The 17,240-nt window shown below is 48.0% G+C and overlaps 1 protein-coding gene across 2 annotated transcripts in view; it reads left to right on the forward strand.

Annotated features, from left to right (window-relative positions):
- The window catches only part of LOC142582857 (uncharacterized), an 87,780-nt gene extending 71,307 nt beyond the window's left edge, over positions 1-16,473 (forward strand). For both annotated transcript variants that reach the window (XM_075692941.1, XM_075692942.1), the window contains exons 9-10: positions 847-986; positions 15,949-16,473. In XM_075692941.1, the coding sequence (XP_075549056.1) occupies positions 847-986; positions 15,949-16,110 (302 nt within the window). In that variant the 3' untranslated portion in view covers positions 16,111-16,473. The remainder of the gene's footprint in view (positions 1-846; positions 987-15,948) is intronic.
- The last annotated feature ends 767 nt before the right edge of the window (positions 16,474-17,240 follow it).

Here is a 17,240-nt window from a genome sequence, read left to right on the forward strand (position 1 = left end):
TTACAAATTACCCCTTACACTTAATGAACAGGTACACATAGCTATTTACCAGGCCTTTAACCGGAGCCAAGATACAGCAGAATTCCAGACCAAACCTCTAAAAAAGATGCAATAAGCCAACAACATCAGGAAACGCGCTAAATGGTGGTCTGCAATTCTTCATCGTGGTTGGCACTTGTGATTTCTTCCTTGAAGTTCTGCACAGAAACTAAGATTTGTTCGCGAGAAAACATTTTTCGTGCACTGCGTGCAAAGCCTTCTATGAATACCAACGCCACGCGCGCCTACTATCCAAACGAGAAAAGCAAATTACTGGCAAATCAAAAAGGACCATCGTTCGCCTTGCAACGACCGTAGCTGTACAGGACAATCATTACAGGCGATGCGTTCGCAAGACTTCACGTGACTAGCCCAGAACGTACCGGTGTCTATACGGGCGACAGCGTTCCCAGAACCGAGCTACGACAGCATGCTTGGCATGTTCAGAAGTTGGCACTGTGCCAAGAATGTCGACGCTCGAAGACGACGACGCGCCCGGACGCTATATATAGTGACGCGAAATCTTGTGAAATTGAAAGCATCGGCAGAAAGTTATCGTCAGAGAATACGGCCCTTGACGCTGCGTGAGAAAGCTACACAGCTGTGGCTGGAGAGACAGCGAAGTTGTACTAAATGCGCATATAACAAACACCGTGTGGCCGAAATATGTTCCAAGGAAACCGCAGCGCCGCTGATTTTTCATTCGCGCCCTCATAAAAAGCATCCACCGATCGCGACTGTATTTGCGAAAATGTCCTCAATCTACAAAAGTAGGGCGCGATGCATCAGCTTCTCCATACGTTGCAGGCGGGTCAAACAGCGGCACCCTGCAGCAGGTGTCGTTTCCGATCTGGCGCAACGAGGACTGCGACCGGCGCTACGTGCAGCCCATCACGCGCGGGTTCCTCTGCGCTGGCTACATCGAGGGAGGCAAGGACGCCTGTCAGGTATGCACTCACATGCAAACTATGTACTAACGCGGACAAACAAGAGCAGGCACAGGACAATTCCAACACGAAAACAAAATGCAAGAGTTTCGCTTTTGCTGGCGTTGCTCGTACGACGGAGAAGTGGCGAGGATGCACTCAACCCCACTCATCAGCAGCGTCCGGCTGATGCGGTTCTCCGTTTGTCTCGCACCTCCAATGGCGAATCCAGATGGGAGGCACCTGACTTTAAAATAATTTACACCCTAGAAAGTGAAAAAGGGTGTACATGTGTCTATAACTCACACCCTTAGGGTGTCCGTTAATAGATAACACCCTAAGGGTGTGAGTTATGGACACAATTACACCCTTTTTCACTTTTTAGGGTGTAAATTATTTTACAGTGCTGGGAGCCCAGACATTCCCCGAGACATTAGCGTTACATGACTTACACAATTAAAGAACTGAATTAAGGTAATGTATGCTTGACTTTACCATCGTATATATCGAAGCCTGCATGCATAGTCAGCTGAACTGACCATCAATTTCTGAATACGACAAGTCGCCGTTTGTTTCTTCGGGCATACATATCTTTCGGTGGTTTTTCAGGCATGCAGAAGCGGCCGTTTAAAACTGTTTGATATTTCCGCTATAGGCTGTAGCTACAGGCTTTCTAGTGAATCAATTGTATTTTATTCGGGATTTACAACTGATACTTGTTCGCAGACATGGTCATGACTTGGAATCCTTGCGCTTTAATAACCAAAATTGAGCTCACAGAAAGTCCCCTTCCGTTCTCTATTTGTTCACCGTCCGACAGGATCAGGCGCAACGTTAAACCATGTTGTGGCTATCAGTATACATGCATATGCTTCGTTCTTCGGGCAACTCTACTACTCCATTTTTCTCCCTTTAAATACAATAATACTTCCTGTTGAAACATCGCCAAATTCGAGGGGCTGCTTCTGTGCTTTGGTCAACAAACTGACGTCTTTGTCCACGTGCTGACACCGTAGATCACTGTGTTATAGACTGCAGAGATGCTGTACTTTTTTGGGGACATTCTCCATTGAACGATTAACAAGGACCTACATATCACACCATACATAATTTGGTTTCTGCCGTTTGAGAAACCGGCGGTCCTCCATGTCACATGTTCATATTGCACCGTACAATCTCTGGAGGTCTAGGGTGTGTGATCGACATGTCGAAAGCCCGCGATCTACTAGGTCTTTTTTTAGTGAAACATCAGCTTATGTAATGAGTATATATACAGTAGCTTCCTCCGAACTGGCTGCACTTATTTGACGCATCTGTTTGTTTTACCTAAATTTCCAGTGAGTGTGTAGCGATGACATCTCCGTACATCATATTCTCCGTTTTATTTCAATGTAATAAAAAAAGAACAATGGTTTCAGTGGTGCATTCGTTACCACGTGCGCCTCACATGCGCAAGATCTCCGATTATATCCCGGGCGGCAAGACCATACATCCTTTTCTACTTGCAGTCGATGGTTGTCATGAATTCGTGGTTAAGTTTTATCTTAGAAACCACGTCCAGTGACGTGGCCTGTGTGAAACAGTGTAACCGTCCAAGGGATAAGCCTTGGCTATGCAAGCGACTGAGAGAGGCGTTTCACGTGCTGGTTTCCATGGTGCAGCAATTATCACGTGCGCCTCACGCGCGCAAGGTCCCCGGTTCAATACCGGACGGGAACATCTTTCTTTTTTTATTACTTTTATTAAAGTTTTTCCAATCCAATCTTTCTTTTTTATTCTTCCGGTCGCTATTTGTCGCGAATTCGTGGTTAAGTTTTATCTTAGAAACCACCTCGAGTGACATGGCTTCCGAAACGTCCCTGTGTTTGTCCACTTTAAGCGTACGAGGATTGGCTGCTAAAACGAAAACAGAGCAATGCATATCGCCTAATGACGGATCAGGCAATGGATGTGTTAGCCATCCAGGAAACAAAGAAATGCCGGAGAAGAAGATACACCGCGAGCATGGTGCAGCGTTTCACGTCCCGGTATTACGCCATAGTCAGCCATACAAATCGTGCGTCAGCTCGACATGTGCTTTTTGTTAAAATATTGTCGGGACTTGTTATGCGGGAATTACAGTTGGAAAGTCAATTAGTGTGCGACTTTCGGTACGCCAAGGTTGCCCACTCATCCCTCTCCTTTTCTGTGTGTGTATTGAAACACTGTGTCGCTCCATATTGCAGAATGGCGCCATTCACGGCTTCCGCCTGCACGCGTCGGAGGTTAAGCTCTTGGCGCATGTAGATGACGTAGCTCTATTATGTGACAACAAAGAAGGCGTCATTGAAGCAGTGAGAGCGGTTAAACAATTTAGTGATATCTCTGCAAGTACTGTGAATTGGGAAGAGTGCCTGGGGTTTTGGCACGGAGAATGACCTTCAATTCCAGGCGCTTTTGCTAACATTAGGTGGGAAACTAGTCCGATAAAATATCCTATAGTAAGCCGCTTGAGTTCTACAAAGATAATGATCAGCACTGGCAACAACAAGTAAAAGATGAGCATGAGAAGGTGGACAGGTGAAAAGTTGCTAATCTGTCCATCTTCGCCAGAGCAACAGTGTATAGTTGGTTCTTTATCAGTAATATTTGGCACGCAATGCAGGTGTCATACTGTTCTCGGTTAAACATTCAGAAATTTCACCGCATATCTGCAGTGTTTGTGTAGTCCTCGAGTTCGGAGAGGTGTAGTCGAACGAACCTGTTCAACCTCGTCAAAGATGGGGGAGTAGGTCTTCAACACCTTTTTGTACGTTAGCTCGTTAGCAGATTTATATTTTTTTCGGGACGTCAGGGACCATTTCTTGCCCACTGTGTGTTGTTTGGATCGCACCGCTGGTACGATCTGTTGGGAACTCGGCGCTGACGCCCGTGGTTGTACCTGGGTCGCAAGCCCCAAGGGTAGCGTTGGCCTGGCGGCCTGGGGTACAACTGGAAGCATCCGAAGGTCCCGGCAAAGCATGAGTCGACTGGTAACAACGAAACAACTTGTTTATTTTAACATCGCAAAGAGTTGGTGGTCAGGTTTGACCGAAGTAGAGAGACGGGAGAGCACTTCACTCAACAGAAGAAATCGGAGCCCTCCTTCTTGGCGTCCGGGGGCAGCTGTTTTTATACTCTCGCAGTTGAGGGCAAGAAGGAACCCCTCAAAAGACGAGCACGTGAATGTACAATGGGCTAATGGTGACGCACACTGTCGAAGCGCTGCCGTAGCACCATGTCGAGCACGATCTCGTAGCACCCTGTCGAGCACGATCTCGTAGCACCCTGTTGTAGCGCTGCCGGTCGGGCACAATGACTGTAATGAGAGGATGATCCCTGCTTTGGCATCGCCTGTTTCGGGCACAATGACTGGAATGAGAGGATGATCCCTGCTTTGGCATCGCCTGTTTCGGGCACAATGACTGGAATGCGAGGATGATCCCTGCTTTGGCATCGCCTGTTTCGGGCACAATGACTGGAATGCGAGGGTGATCCCTGCTTTGGCATCGCCTGTTTCGGGCACAATGACTGGAATGAGAGGGTGATCCTTTGCGGTCGCATCGCCGCAGTCGCGCCTGGAAACACCTGCCGATGAGTGTTGCGGCGACGACGATCGGGCCAAAATGTCTGCCGCCCCGCCGCAGTCGCGCCGGCAAAACCACGTGTCGCAGGCGAAACGCAACAGACCGCCCCGCCGGGGGAAGGAGATCCCGATGGACAGGGGACTGCATCCGCTGTCCGGAGGGATGTCGCTCGATGATGCTCATAACCGAAGTCGGGCGTCCCTCGACGTTTCTTGAGCGCAGCGCACAGAGAAGGCCTCGTTCTCTCGTTCAGGTTCGCACGGGACACTGCAAAGTGACTTCGGGAGAGTTCACATTTTTGTTCTCGTTCCCGGCAAGCGTTAGAACTACGCTGAAACTCAACCGCTCAGTCAGCAAGCACGGCACAACCCTCACTAAGCCCTGCCAGGCTCTTTCCCCTTTTTATACCACTGCCTAGTTCCTTACAGTAGTCTAGCATCACTCAGAACGCGTCCACAAATTGAAAAATTGCACTAGAAAGCATATCATCACTTTGAAACACTAAACAAAAGCAATATGTTAAAAAAAATCCTGCCTCAGGAAGAAAAACATCAGTAACAAACAATTTTGAGGCTGATTCCTACGTTAGGGGCTTCGACTTAAGCCATCGGCGTTACCGTTGAGACTCCCCTTTTTGTAACGCACCTCAAAGGAATATTGTTGTAAAGCGAGGCTCCAGCGCAGGAGGCGGCCATTTTTGGGAGAGATGGTCTGCAGCCATTGGAGAGGGCAGTGATCCGTCTCAATGATAAACCTCGAGCCGGCTAGATAGCATGACAATTTCTGAACGGCCCACACGAGACACGCACACTCTTTCTCGGTGGCGCTATACGCCTGCTCACGACTGGTCAGCTTACGACTAGCATACAGGACGGGGTGTTCTACTTCTCCATTTTCCCGTTGGCACAGTACAACGCCCATGCCTCGCTCACTAGCATCGCACTGAACAATGAACCCTGTTGTATAGTCTGGCGATCGTAGCACAGGCTGGCTTGTTAGGGCACTCTTTAGGGCGCTAAAAGCTCTTTCCTTTGTCTCGTCCCAGACGACTGTTTGAGGCTCTGTTTTTCTTAGAGCATCCGTCAGGGGAGCCGCGATATCAGAGTACCTATGGATGTACCTCTGATAGTAGCCGGCGACACCCAAGAACGACCGAATATCGGTCTTGGTGCGCGGTTGCGGAAAGTCTCGCACAGCGGCTACTTTTATTTCAGAGGGGCGGCGACGACCCTGACCAATCACGTGACCGAGGTAGACAACCTCGGCCTGTGCTAACTGGCACTTAGGAGCCTTTACTGTCAAGCCTGCTTCGCGCAGGCGGGTTAGCACTGCCCGCAAGTGTGTCATATGCTCAGACCAGGATGCGGAGAATATCGCTACGTCGTCTAGATACGGTAAAGCGAATTCTTGCTGTCCCCGCAACACTTTATCCATGAGACTTGAAAAACAGTATGGCGCGTTCTTCAAACCAAAACTCAACACTTTAGGACGGAATGTTCCCATTGGTGAAATGAACGCCGCATACCTACTAGCCTCTTCTGTAAGTGGAACCTGCCAATAACCCCTGACAAGATCTAGGGTGGAAATAAACTGAGCGCTACTAACTTTCTCAAGGCGCTCCTCGATGTTAGGGATCGGATAAATTTGATCCTTAGTGATGGAATTAAGCCTGCGGTAGTCGACGCAAGGACGAGGTTCCTTGCCCGGTACCTCAACTAAAATCAAAGGGGAGGTATAATCACTCTCACCTGCCTCAATAACACCGAGCTGTAGCATTTTCTTTACCTCAGCCTCCATAATATCGCTCTGGCGGGGTGACACCCGATACGCCTTGGATCGTACTGGCTCTGTGGAGGTAAGTTCTATATCATGAGTACGTACAGAAGTCCTACCAGGCCTCTCAGAGAACAGACCTTGAAACTCTTGTAATAGCTGGTGTAGTTCGGTTTTCTGCTCAGGCGACAGCGGCGCTTTACTGATAAGGTCACTAATGACTTGACCGGTGTCTTCCCTGTTCGTCACTGAGCCTAGTCCCGGAAGCTCGACCGGAAGCTCATCAGGAACGTTTACCATCATGCACACCACTGCTTCCCTTTGTCTATAAGGTTTGAGCAGATTACAGTGGTAAACTTGCTGTGCTTTCCGCTTTCCTGGCAGACTTACCACGTAGTTAACGTCCGACAGTTTCTGAACAATTCGTGCTGGGCCCTCCCACTGCACGTCTAGTTTGTTGTTTAGCGATGTGCGCAATATCATGACCTCATCGCCAACCTCAAAACGACGGGCCCTGGCTGTCCGATCATAATAAACCTTGGCCCTCTGCTGGGCCTTTGTCATTGCTTCACCTGACAACTCCTGTGCCCTTCTTAAGCGTTCGAGGAGCTTAAGCACGTACTCCACCACGACTGGGTCGTCGCCCCTACCTTCCCATGATTCTCGAAGCATGCGAAGCGGAGACCGAAGCGAGCGACCGTACACCAGTTCAGCTGGCGAAAACCCCGTAGCCGCATGCGGCGCGGTCCTTAAAGCAAACATCACCCCAGGCAGACACAGCTCCCAGTCAGTTCGATGTTCAAAACACAACGCTCTCAACACGCGCTTCATGACGGAGTGGAGCTTCTCAACGGAATTCGACTGTGGGTGGTACACTGAGCTGTGTAACAGCTTTACCCCACACCTTTCGAGAAAAGTTGTCGTCAAAGCGCTAGTAAACACTGTGCCCTGATCTGATTGGATTTCCGCAGGGAAACCAACTCGCGCAAATATGGACAGTAGTGCATTAACTATCTCAACTGAGCTGAGTTCTTTAAGCGGCACTGCTTCAGGGAACTTTGTCGCTGGGCAGATCACAGTCAAAATGTGTCTGTACCCCGTGGCTGTTACCGGCAGAGGTCCCACAGTATCAATAACGAGCCGTCTAAAAGGCTCCGTAATGATAGGTACCAATTTCAACGGCGCCCTCGATTTGTCCCCTGGTTTGCCCACCCGCTGACAAGTGTCACATGTCCTCACGAAATGGTCTGCGTCCCGAAAACACCCTGGCCAATAGTACTCTTGCAAGAGACGGTCCTTAGTTTTCTTAACTCCTAGGTGTCCGGACCACGAACCCCCGTGTGACAAGCGCAACAGATCCTGACGATAGCATTGAGGCACGATCAGCTGATCGAACTCCACTCCTCGGCGGTCTAGATACTTCCGGTACAGGACTCCACCTCTTTCCACAAAACGCGCAGTTTTCCTGGCGATACCTTCTTTGACATTGCAGCGTATGTTTTCTAGGCTACCATCCTTCTTTTGCTCGGCTATCAAAGCCGACCGGCTGACTTTTAGCAACCTATCAAGTCCGTCTGACGTAGGCGCGATGAGCAAATCAGTAGATAGCTCTTCTAACTTTCCCGTGTCGGGCGTTTCCTCTCCAGTATCTGGCGCCTTTAACGTTACAGACTCAAGTTTATTCAGTTCGGGCGTGCTCGGAATATCAGCTTGCTGCGCCTCTGACCCTTTTTCGTTGTTTGATAACGTCGGCCCCGCAACTACCGCCTTTGCAGCGAGCTCCCGAACCTTCGATCTGGTTAAGGCCTGAACACTAGCTTCACCAAACAAAAGCCCCTTCTCGCGCAGGAGGTGATCGGACCTGTTTGAAAATAGGTACGGGTACTGGGGTGGCAGCATAGATGACACTGCCGCCTCTGTCTCAAGCGTTCCGAAAGGTCCTTCAATAAGCACCTTTGCTACCGGCAGACACACGCTATGAGCTTCCACGGCTTGCTTGATCCACGCGCACTCGCCCGTGAACATATGGGGTTCTACGTAAGACGGGTGAACTACATCCATCGTAGCTGCGGAATCGCGAAGCACTCGGCACTCTTTCCCGTTCACGAGGAGGTCTCGCATGTAAGGCTCGAGAAGCTTCATGTTCTCGTCAGTGCTGCCTATTGAAAAAAACACAACTTTTGGTGTTGTTTCCGGACACTGCGCCGAAAAGTGACCCGGCTTCTGGCACGTATAACAAACGCGCGCTTGCCTCATCTCGAACCGCTTTCTGCGTTCGGCTTCGGCTGCTGCCGTCTCCTTAGGTTCGGTCGCACTGCTTCCACTCGCATCCGCACTACGCGTGTTCCCCTTTGCTCTCATGGGTGTGAACTTCGGCCTCTCGAACTTCGAGCCAAATTCACCCTTTTGACCATCCTTAGCTCCGCGAGCCCGACGCGTCACAAACTCCTCGGCTAGCTCAGCGGCTTTAGCCACCGTACAAACGTCTGGCCTATCCAAGACCCAGTATCGCACGTTCTCCGGTAACCGACTATAAAACTGTTCTAGCCCGAAGCACTGCAGAACTTTATCGTGGTCACCAAACGCTTTCTCTTCTTTGAGCCACTCCTGCATGTTTGACATAAGCCTATACGCAAACTCTGTATATGACTCACTTCTGCCTTTCTCATTTTCCCGAAACTTCCGACGGAACGCCTCCGCAGACAGCCGGTACTTTTTTAGCAGACTCGATTTTACTTTGTCGAAATCCTCTGCTTCCTCTCTATCCAAGCGAGCGACTACGTCGGCCGCCTCGCCGGGTAACAAAGTGAGCAAGCGCTGTGGCCACGTTTCCCGAGAGAACCCCTGCTTCTCGCACGTTCGCTCAAAGTTAACCAGGAACAAACCAATGTCCTCTCCAAGCTTAAACGGCCGCATCAGGTCAGTCATTTTGAACAATACTCGTTCTCCTGCACCGTGTGCCTGACTTCCATTACGAGCGCGTTCCATCTCTACCTCAAGACGCTTCATTTCCAAAGCGTGTTGACGGTCACGCTCTTGTTGCTCTCGCTCTTTCTGTTCTTTACGTTCACGCTCTTCTTTTTCTTTCTGTTCTTTACGTTCACGCTCTTCTCTTTTTGCAGTCTCCCTCTCTTCAATGGTCTCAAGGCATTCCGACAGCTCGTCATCCTCAGCCTCTAACTCAAGAATAGCCTTTAGCAGTTCAGGTTTTCTTAGTTTGTCTGAGACATCCAGACCCAACTCTCTTGCAAGCTCCAGCAATTTCGGTTTGCGCAACGACTTCAAATCCATGGCTGCTCTGAATGCTGCTTTCTCTACTGCTTACTATTGTCTTGCCGCAAACTAACCCGGCAGCAACGACAACCACAATTACCAGCTCTGTTTCTAACACTAACAAAAGCCTGGCAAAGCTCAGAAGAAGAAAGTCCCGCACTCACCAAACCTCGCAGGCAGGAATTCCGCGCAGTCGTTCCGCTGCAGGCAACCAGTCGTCACACAGGGCTCGTTGCACTGCTCCCGGATCGTCGTTGAGCTGCTCAGCATACAGTCAACTGCATCTCTTCGCTGCTGGCCTCCGTTGTCGCGATCTCACCGCTGGCAGACAGTTGTTTGAAGTCGGAGGCGATCTCACCGCTGCCAACCAGATGTTTGGATCGCACCGCTGGTACGATCTGTTGGGAACTCGGCGCTGACGCCCGTGGTTGTACCTGGGTCGCAAGCCCCAAGGGTAGCGTTGGCCTGGCGGCCTGGGGTACAACTGGAAGCATCCGAAGGTCCCGGCAAAGCATGAGTCGACTGGTAACAACGAAACAACTTGTTTATTTTAACATCGCAAAGAGTTGGTGGTCAGGTTTGACCGAAGTAGAGAGACGGGAGAGCACTTCACTCAACAGAAGAAATCGGAGCCCTCCTTCTTGGCGTCCGGGGGCAGCTGTTTTTATACTCTCGCAGTTGAGGGCAAGAAGGAACCCCTCAAAAGACGAGCACGTGAATGTACAATGGGCTAATGGTGACGCACACTGTCGAAGCGCTGCCGTAGCACCATGTCGAGCACGATCTCGTAGCACCCTGTCGAGCACGATCTCGTAGCACCCTGTTGTAGCGCTGCCGGTCGGGCACAATGACTGTAATGAGAGGATGATCCCTGCTTTGGCATCGCCTGTTTCGGGCACAATGACTGGAATGAGAGGATGATCCCTGCTTTGGCATCGCCTGTTTCGGGCACAATGACTGGAATGCGAGGATGATCCCTGCTTTGGCATCGCCTGTTTCGGGCACAATGACTGGAATGCGAGGGTGATCCCTGCTTTGGCATCGCCTGTTTCGGGCACAATGACTGGAATGAGAGGGTGATCCTTTGCGGTCGCATCGCCGCAGTCGCGCCTGGAAACACCTGCCGATGAGTGTTGCGGCGACGACGATCGGGCCAAAATGTCTGCCGCCCCGCCGCAGTCGCGCCGGCAAAACCACGTGTCGCAGGCGAAACGCAACAGTGTCAGGTGAGAAGGAGCAAAGCGCTACCAGATTTAATTGTTGCCACAAGCAGCATTCCGGGAAACCTTACGGGCTTTTATAAAAGCGTATATTTTTGAAAGGAATATCTTAGTTCTGTCCAATTAAGAAAAAAAGATCTACAGGGATGTGTGCGATACTGTATTTGCTGTGCCTTTATATAGATCCCTTTACAGTTGTAGCCATGGCCAGAGTGTACTTGAAATGGTAAAGAGGGTAACTTTCACCTGTGGTTAAAGCTTTCTTTTTCAAATGTCATACAGGAACGCTTTCTGTAAAGACAGTTCTGGAAGAAAAAAAGAATTTTTTTGTACCGTGCAGAATACCTTGTTTAATCTGTAAACAAACCGAGACCACAGATCATGTTCTCCTGCATTGTTGGGGAACGACTGCATTTTTGGGATGTTTTACAAAGGACAGTTAAAAAGTAACTCCCGCTAGATCGCCACGGCATCAGGTATCTAGGTACAGAAAACGACGATGGGCTTCCGATGGGCTTCCCCACAACCTATGGCGCTCCAGAATGGCTGGGTATTACTGTGGCCCAGATGCACTACCGGCGCCAATGTACTTCCAAGAAAGTATAAACGCCTATCTGCGGGCGCAAAAAAACGCAAGAATGCCCCCTGGAATGGTTGTCTAGGTTAGAACACTTGAAAAAAACTAAGAGAACTTTGATGTGATTGCAACAATACCGGTTGGTAGATGTTACATATACCTTTCACATGCTTGTTTAATGAGTGTACTTGCAAATGAACCGATAAAGAAAAAAAGTTTCTGTGGTGTAGCGGCTATCACGTGCCCCCCACACGCGCTTCTTTTTTTTATTCTTGTGGTCGCTGTTTGTCATGAATTTGTGGTTAACTTATATATTTGAAACCACGTCCATTCATTATTGCCTGTGTGACGCTGTATACCCATCCAACGTATAACCCCTGGCTTGGTAACAGACTGAGAGCGGGGTTCCATTGCTGGTTTCCGTGATGTATTTGCTATCACGTACCCGCCGTGGTTGCTCAGTGGCTATGGTGTTGGGCTGCTGAGCACGAGGTCGCGGGATCGAATCCCGGCCACCGCGGCCGCATTTCGATAGGGGCGAAATGCGAAAACACCCGTGTACTTAGATTCAGGTGCACGTTAAAGAACACCAGGTGGTCGAAATTTCCGGAGTCTTCCACTACGGTGTGCCACATATTCAGAAAGTGGTTTTAGTACGCAAAAGAATGTAATTTTCTTTAGTTATCATGTGCTCCTCACACGCGCAAGGTGACTGGCCCGATCCTCCAAATAACTCCTCGCTATGACAATTTCGAACAGTTGCAGATCAAGGATTCATTTAAGCATATTCGCGAAACGAAGTAAAGGGCAAAAGCGCTACAATTAGCACGACAAAGTTTAGTGCGGTTCACGAGAGGCATATGCAAACTGACATTCGGCCTAGAGCTACTTTAACTATACTGCTCCTATTAGGCTAGATCTTTTAGTATGCGAGTCTGCGACCTTATCTGCGACCTCATAAAAGGTGATACAGATTACAGACAGCATAATGAGACCTTTTCCTGATTTAGAGTGATTCTGTCCAATGAAGAACGGTTTAGACCAGTTCGACTTAAAGTAAAGCTTCTGGTAGAAGGTAAAGAAAGACGCAGTGCTATCCTAATCGGTTTAATACAATGTTTGTTACTTATTACTTTCTAGAGCTGGGAATTTATTGCAAGTTTTATCCGAATTCATCGGAACATTTTATTCTGTTTGCTAATCGCGCTTAACACGAACATACGCTAACCGAGTATTCCTTTTCTAATGACTCATTCAGGTACTCATTCTTTCCTCGAGTAATCAGAGAATGGAATGAACTTAACTCGTCATTAACAGCGACAAATTCTTTATCCCTGTTCGTTTCACAACTGGAGCTTATCACAAGAGATTATTAACGATTTCTCATCTAACAACTAACAGTGCTTAGAAAAAAAAAATATGTATACACTTGTTTTTTTCCAAATACTTCACGTTTTTGCTTTGACTATATGCCCCGGTTGTTGTTCATTTTATTCTCCTCTTTTTAGTGTTCTGTTGTATAGCTTATCTACCTTATCCTTTGTATTTTTGTTGAATATTGTTGCTTTTTCATTCTTTGTGTAACTCGCACATGTATTTATGTCGGGAAAAGAAATGTTCATGCCCGTCTGCTAGGCTCTCGGCTGAGAGCGGCAGTATTGTAAAATAAATAAATAAATAAATAATAAATAAATCAATTAACCGGGCTTGTGCATTTACGTGCGTGGGCTAATAAAAGCATAACCGGTTATTTTTCTTCGCAGGCTTCCTTCGAAAAAACAAACCAGGCAATTAAAATCGATGTTTGCCTCTGATATCACGTCAGCGACACTTTGCTTGATTGGAAATAGATTTATCAAGCTTATCAACTGACTTAGAAGCAATCGTAAGCCTAGATGCGGTGTGGGCTATAGCTTCACCATTTATCCTGCTAGCTTGAAGTGTGGCGCTAGTGGACGATGCTTGTCCCGAGACACTCGGCGACGCTGTCTGGGTCAGAAAATTGTAGCTCAGTTTGTCGTTCCCTACCTTGCTGCTATGTAAGCGAAGCAGGTACATTGTCGCCGACGCTAGCCTAATTTTCTTCATACGACCTCAATAGAGCAATCGCGACCAAGTAACCTAATCAAGGATAAAAGTTAATCGAATAATCCAATCAGAACATTAATTAGTCAGTTTGCTCAGCCTTTATAAAATTTATATTTATACTATTTATAAAATATGACGATAGGAAATACTTCATAGAAAAACGCAATACTGCTTCGAATAAAATGTCTTGCGTTTAAAAGAAAGCAGCGAAGTTCCATAGTATCTGAGCATTCCTGCACTTGCGGTTTAATCGCACAAATATGTCATAAAATATGTAGACGATCACACGATTTCGAAAGTGATGCACCAACCAGCCCAGTTTAGCGCACGCAAAGTCTAAGCTGACAACATCGTAATTTCAACAACATAAACAACGGTGTCTTCATCCCCCAATGAGCATTTGGTAGAGCGTTTAAAGCGGAGAAAGCGCATTATACGCGTGAACAGACCAAGTATTCTGCGAGTCCAAATTTAGCACAATTTTCGAAATCGAGGAGAGTCAGGATGTCAATAACGTGCTCTTTAAGCCTCCCATAAGAAGCCCTTTTCAGAACTGCAATGTCTAATAATAAATATCTTCAGATAATGTCTATACATCTGACATAAAGCTTCAGGGGAAGCTTCTTAGCTCGGGTACGACTTCGATACAAAAAACACGTAAAACGCAGAAGCGCTTTTATGAGACAACGGTTGGAAGGATCTAAAGGGAATTCGCCGAATTCGAGGAAGAAAGGTGAATTGTAGTATGACTGTAGGAAGCAGAATTTCGATTTAAAGCCTGATATTTTCTGCACAAAAATTTCCAGACCCCCTCCCCCCTCCCAAAAAAAAAAAAAAGATTTGAAGCACGGAGCTAACAAATCCGTAACTCTACGCCGAAACTAGATGACGCTGGTTCTGTCAACTAGGTCTACTAGAGCATCTGAAGTGGACAAACTTGATGTATGAATTTACAATGTGCGTGAACTTGTCACAGTGTTTGCAAAGATTTTCACATGGTCAGTCTTACAAATTAGTGGTATATTACACAGCGTTGTAGATTCGCCAATTTTGTGCACTTTGTATGTATTATTATTAGGTGACGTTTACAGAATTGTGATACCGCTTTTTATTGCTGCATTACAGAGCTGTAAACATGATTCTTGAGTTTTTTTGCTGTTGCAATTTTCAACAATTTTAGTAAAAAAATGGCGCCATAAGTTGGTACAATCACTTGGTACAGTCACTAAATTTTGGCTTTTCCTTTTAAGAGCAATAAATTTAATAAAAATGGGAGCATTGGTTACCGAGAAAAACGATTGATCCTTTCCTATGTACCTATATAGGAGGCTCAGAATTAAAGCTTCCCCTCAAGGACAGCGTTTTGTGAAGTTTATAGTTTGTCTATGGACAGATAGCCTTAATTACGTACTCAGTTTCTTTTTTTTTATATTTTGCTAACATAATCCATTGATATAAACAACTACTCGGAATTCTACGAATCACAAAAGTATACCTAAAGAAATGACTATTTGTCAGTTAGACTCTCTATAGACGTCCAATGAATAAATGTATATGCTATAGAAACTTATAAAGCGCCAGAGAGTCTGGGGACAGGCCTCTAGACAGTATTCTGTTGCCTATATAGAGACTCTGTATGCTGTCCGAATCCATGTAAGGGTGGGGCGCTAATCCGGGTAGCTGCCATGGACATCCTTTTTTTTTTACATGTTCAAGTGTGCCTTGTATGTGCAGTAATCAAAAGTGTGGGTGTGTGGGGGGGAGTGAGCAAAAAAGAGCTATGGCTAGATACCACGTTTTGACAAGGAGGCTTTCTTCGTCAGGGACCTGCCGAAGATATCCTGCTCCTTGTCGCCTTGTTGCTTGTTCATCTCTTGTTCGCCCACCGTTTATTACTTGAAGCCTTGGTCTTCCTGGTGAACCTCTTTCTCGTTGTGATCTCGCATACTGTCACGTTGTGGTGACGGGGGAGAACAGAGCAGCGCCACACTGCGAGTCACGAACCTATTTATTGTGCGAACGTGTGCCCATAAAAAAAGAAAAGCTACACTAAACGCGCGACGATTACGGCGAGCACAGTCGTCGGTCGACGAGATCTTAAAAACCACGGGTCAAGTGCGTCGGCTATCTATAGATATGACTCATTGCGCATTCCAGCGTAATTACTGGCGCCAGCGTGTGTTCCAGGATGTGCGCCATTATTCACATCGCGCACGCAATCCGACCGGACAAGATTCTTGGCCAATCCCCCATAGTGGTTATGCGCCAGTGTTCGGGAGACAAGATTCTTTCGTTACGGAATCGAAAACATTAAGAAATTCACCGAAACACGTGGCGCGTCTCTGTCACAGTGGGTAGCCGGTGAAAAACACGGCCACCGGGCAAAAAAAAAAAAAATACAATGTGCCCGTGTCACAACATTGCATGTCTTGCGCGCCCACTCGCAGGGTGACTCCGGCAGCCCGCTGATGGTGCGCGACCGGGACCGTCACTGGCTCGTCGTGGGCGTGGTCTCGTTCGGGAGTCGATGCGCGGCGGCCGGCTTTCCGGGCGTCTACACCAGGGTCAGCGAGTACGTCGACTGGATACGACGCAACAGCCGGCCCTGACCACCGACGGCCGCGTTGCCTCCTCCCGCCGCGCGGCGGCCTCTTTAGACCAGTTTCCCGTCACATGCGCCTCCCGTCGACACAAGCACGCACCTGCCGACGTGTGGCGTGTCGCAAGAAAGCTGTGTCGACGGCTGTGTTCCGTATACTGTGTTACAGAGGAGTGACACATACACTGCTGCGAATTCGCTCGTCCTGTCCGCGCAAACGTCGCTCAACGATGCATCGCGCGGCAGGCGTGACCTCCGGCACCCCGCCGGTTGTGTCGAAAAGCCCGGTTCACGCGGAGAGCAGTGGGTACGTTGCCCATCGCGGCGCATACGTCAATAAAAACGGCGCACGAAGATTTGCGTGCACCGTGGAAGCGCGAGTTGGTTCTTCACGCTTGCTACACCTGCGGTTCGCTTTATTTAAATTTGGTTGGTGAAGTCCTTCTCTGGCACTCTGGGCGACAATTAGAGAGATATAGTTGCGCGAAATTTCTGCATCACCCAAATACGCTTGTATAAGGCAAATCTTCGGCCTTTTTTACCAACGACATTTTACTTCATTTGCCGTATACATCAAGACGTTTTTCGTGTGGCAAGACGCTACGGCTAAGACATCTCTATTACGAAGGTTTACGTATTACGGCGCGTGACAGCACCGGTCTAGAGCGCGCGTGCAGCACCATACTTATTTGGCTGCTATAGACAACCGTGAGATAATGACTTCAGCAATACACAAGGAGAAATCGGCCGCGATGGTGGCAGCACAGGCCTTCTTTAATGTATAAGCCATAAATAACAAATTCGAGATTATCCGTAATATAGCGCGCTAGATATGTGGATAAAGTAGTCGGACGCCATGTTTTACTCAAGCAGGGTTTGTGTACGGGCAAACTTGACTACAAACTTGACTACAGCGCGTACTTGACTTGACTTGACTGCAAACTTGACTGCAAACTTGACTACAGCGCGTACTTATATTAAAGGACCGAAAGAACGGCGACGACGAGCGCGTCGTCGTTCTTTCGGTTCTTTTTCTCTATGTACGCGCTGTATAGTCAAGTTCGCTATGTTTTAACCACTAACAACGAACCTCTGTCACCTGATTTCACAAAGTGCCCAGTTGATCTCAAGGCACAATGA

The sequence above is a fragment of the Dermacentor variabilis genome, chromosome 5 (genome assembly GCF_050947875.1).
Source record: "Dermacentor variabilis isolate Ectoservices chromosome 5, ASM5094787v1, whole genome shotgun sequence".
NCBI lineage: Eukaryota > Metazoa > Arthropoda > Arachnida > Ixodida > Ixodidae > Dermacentor > Dermacentor variabilis.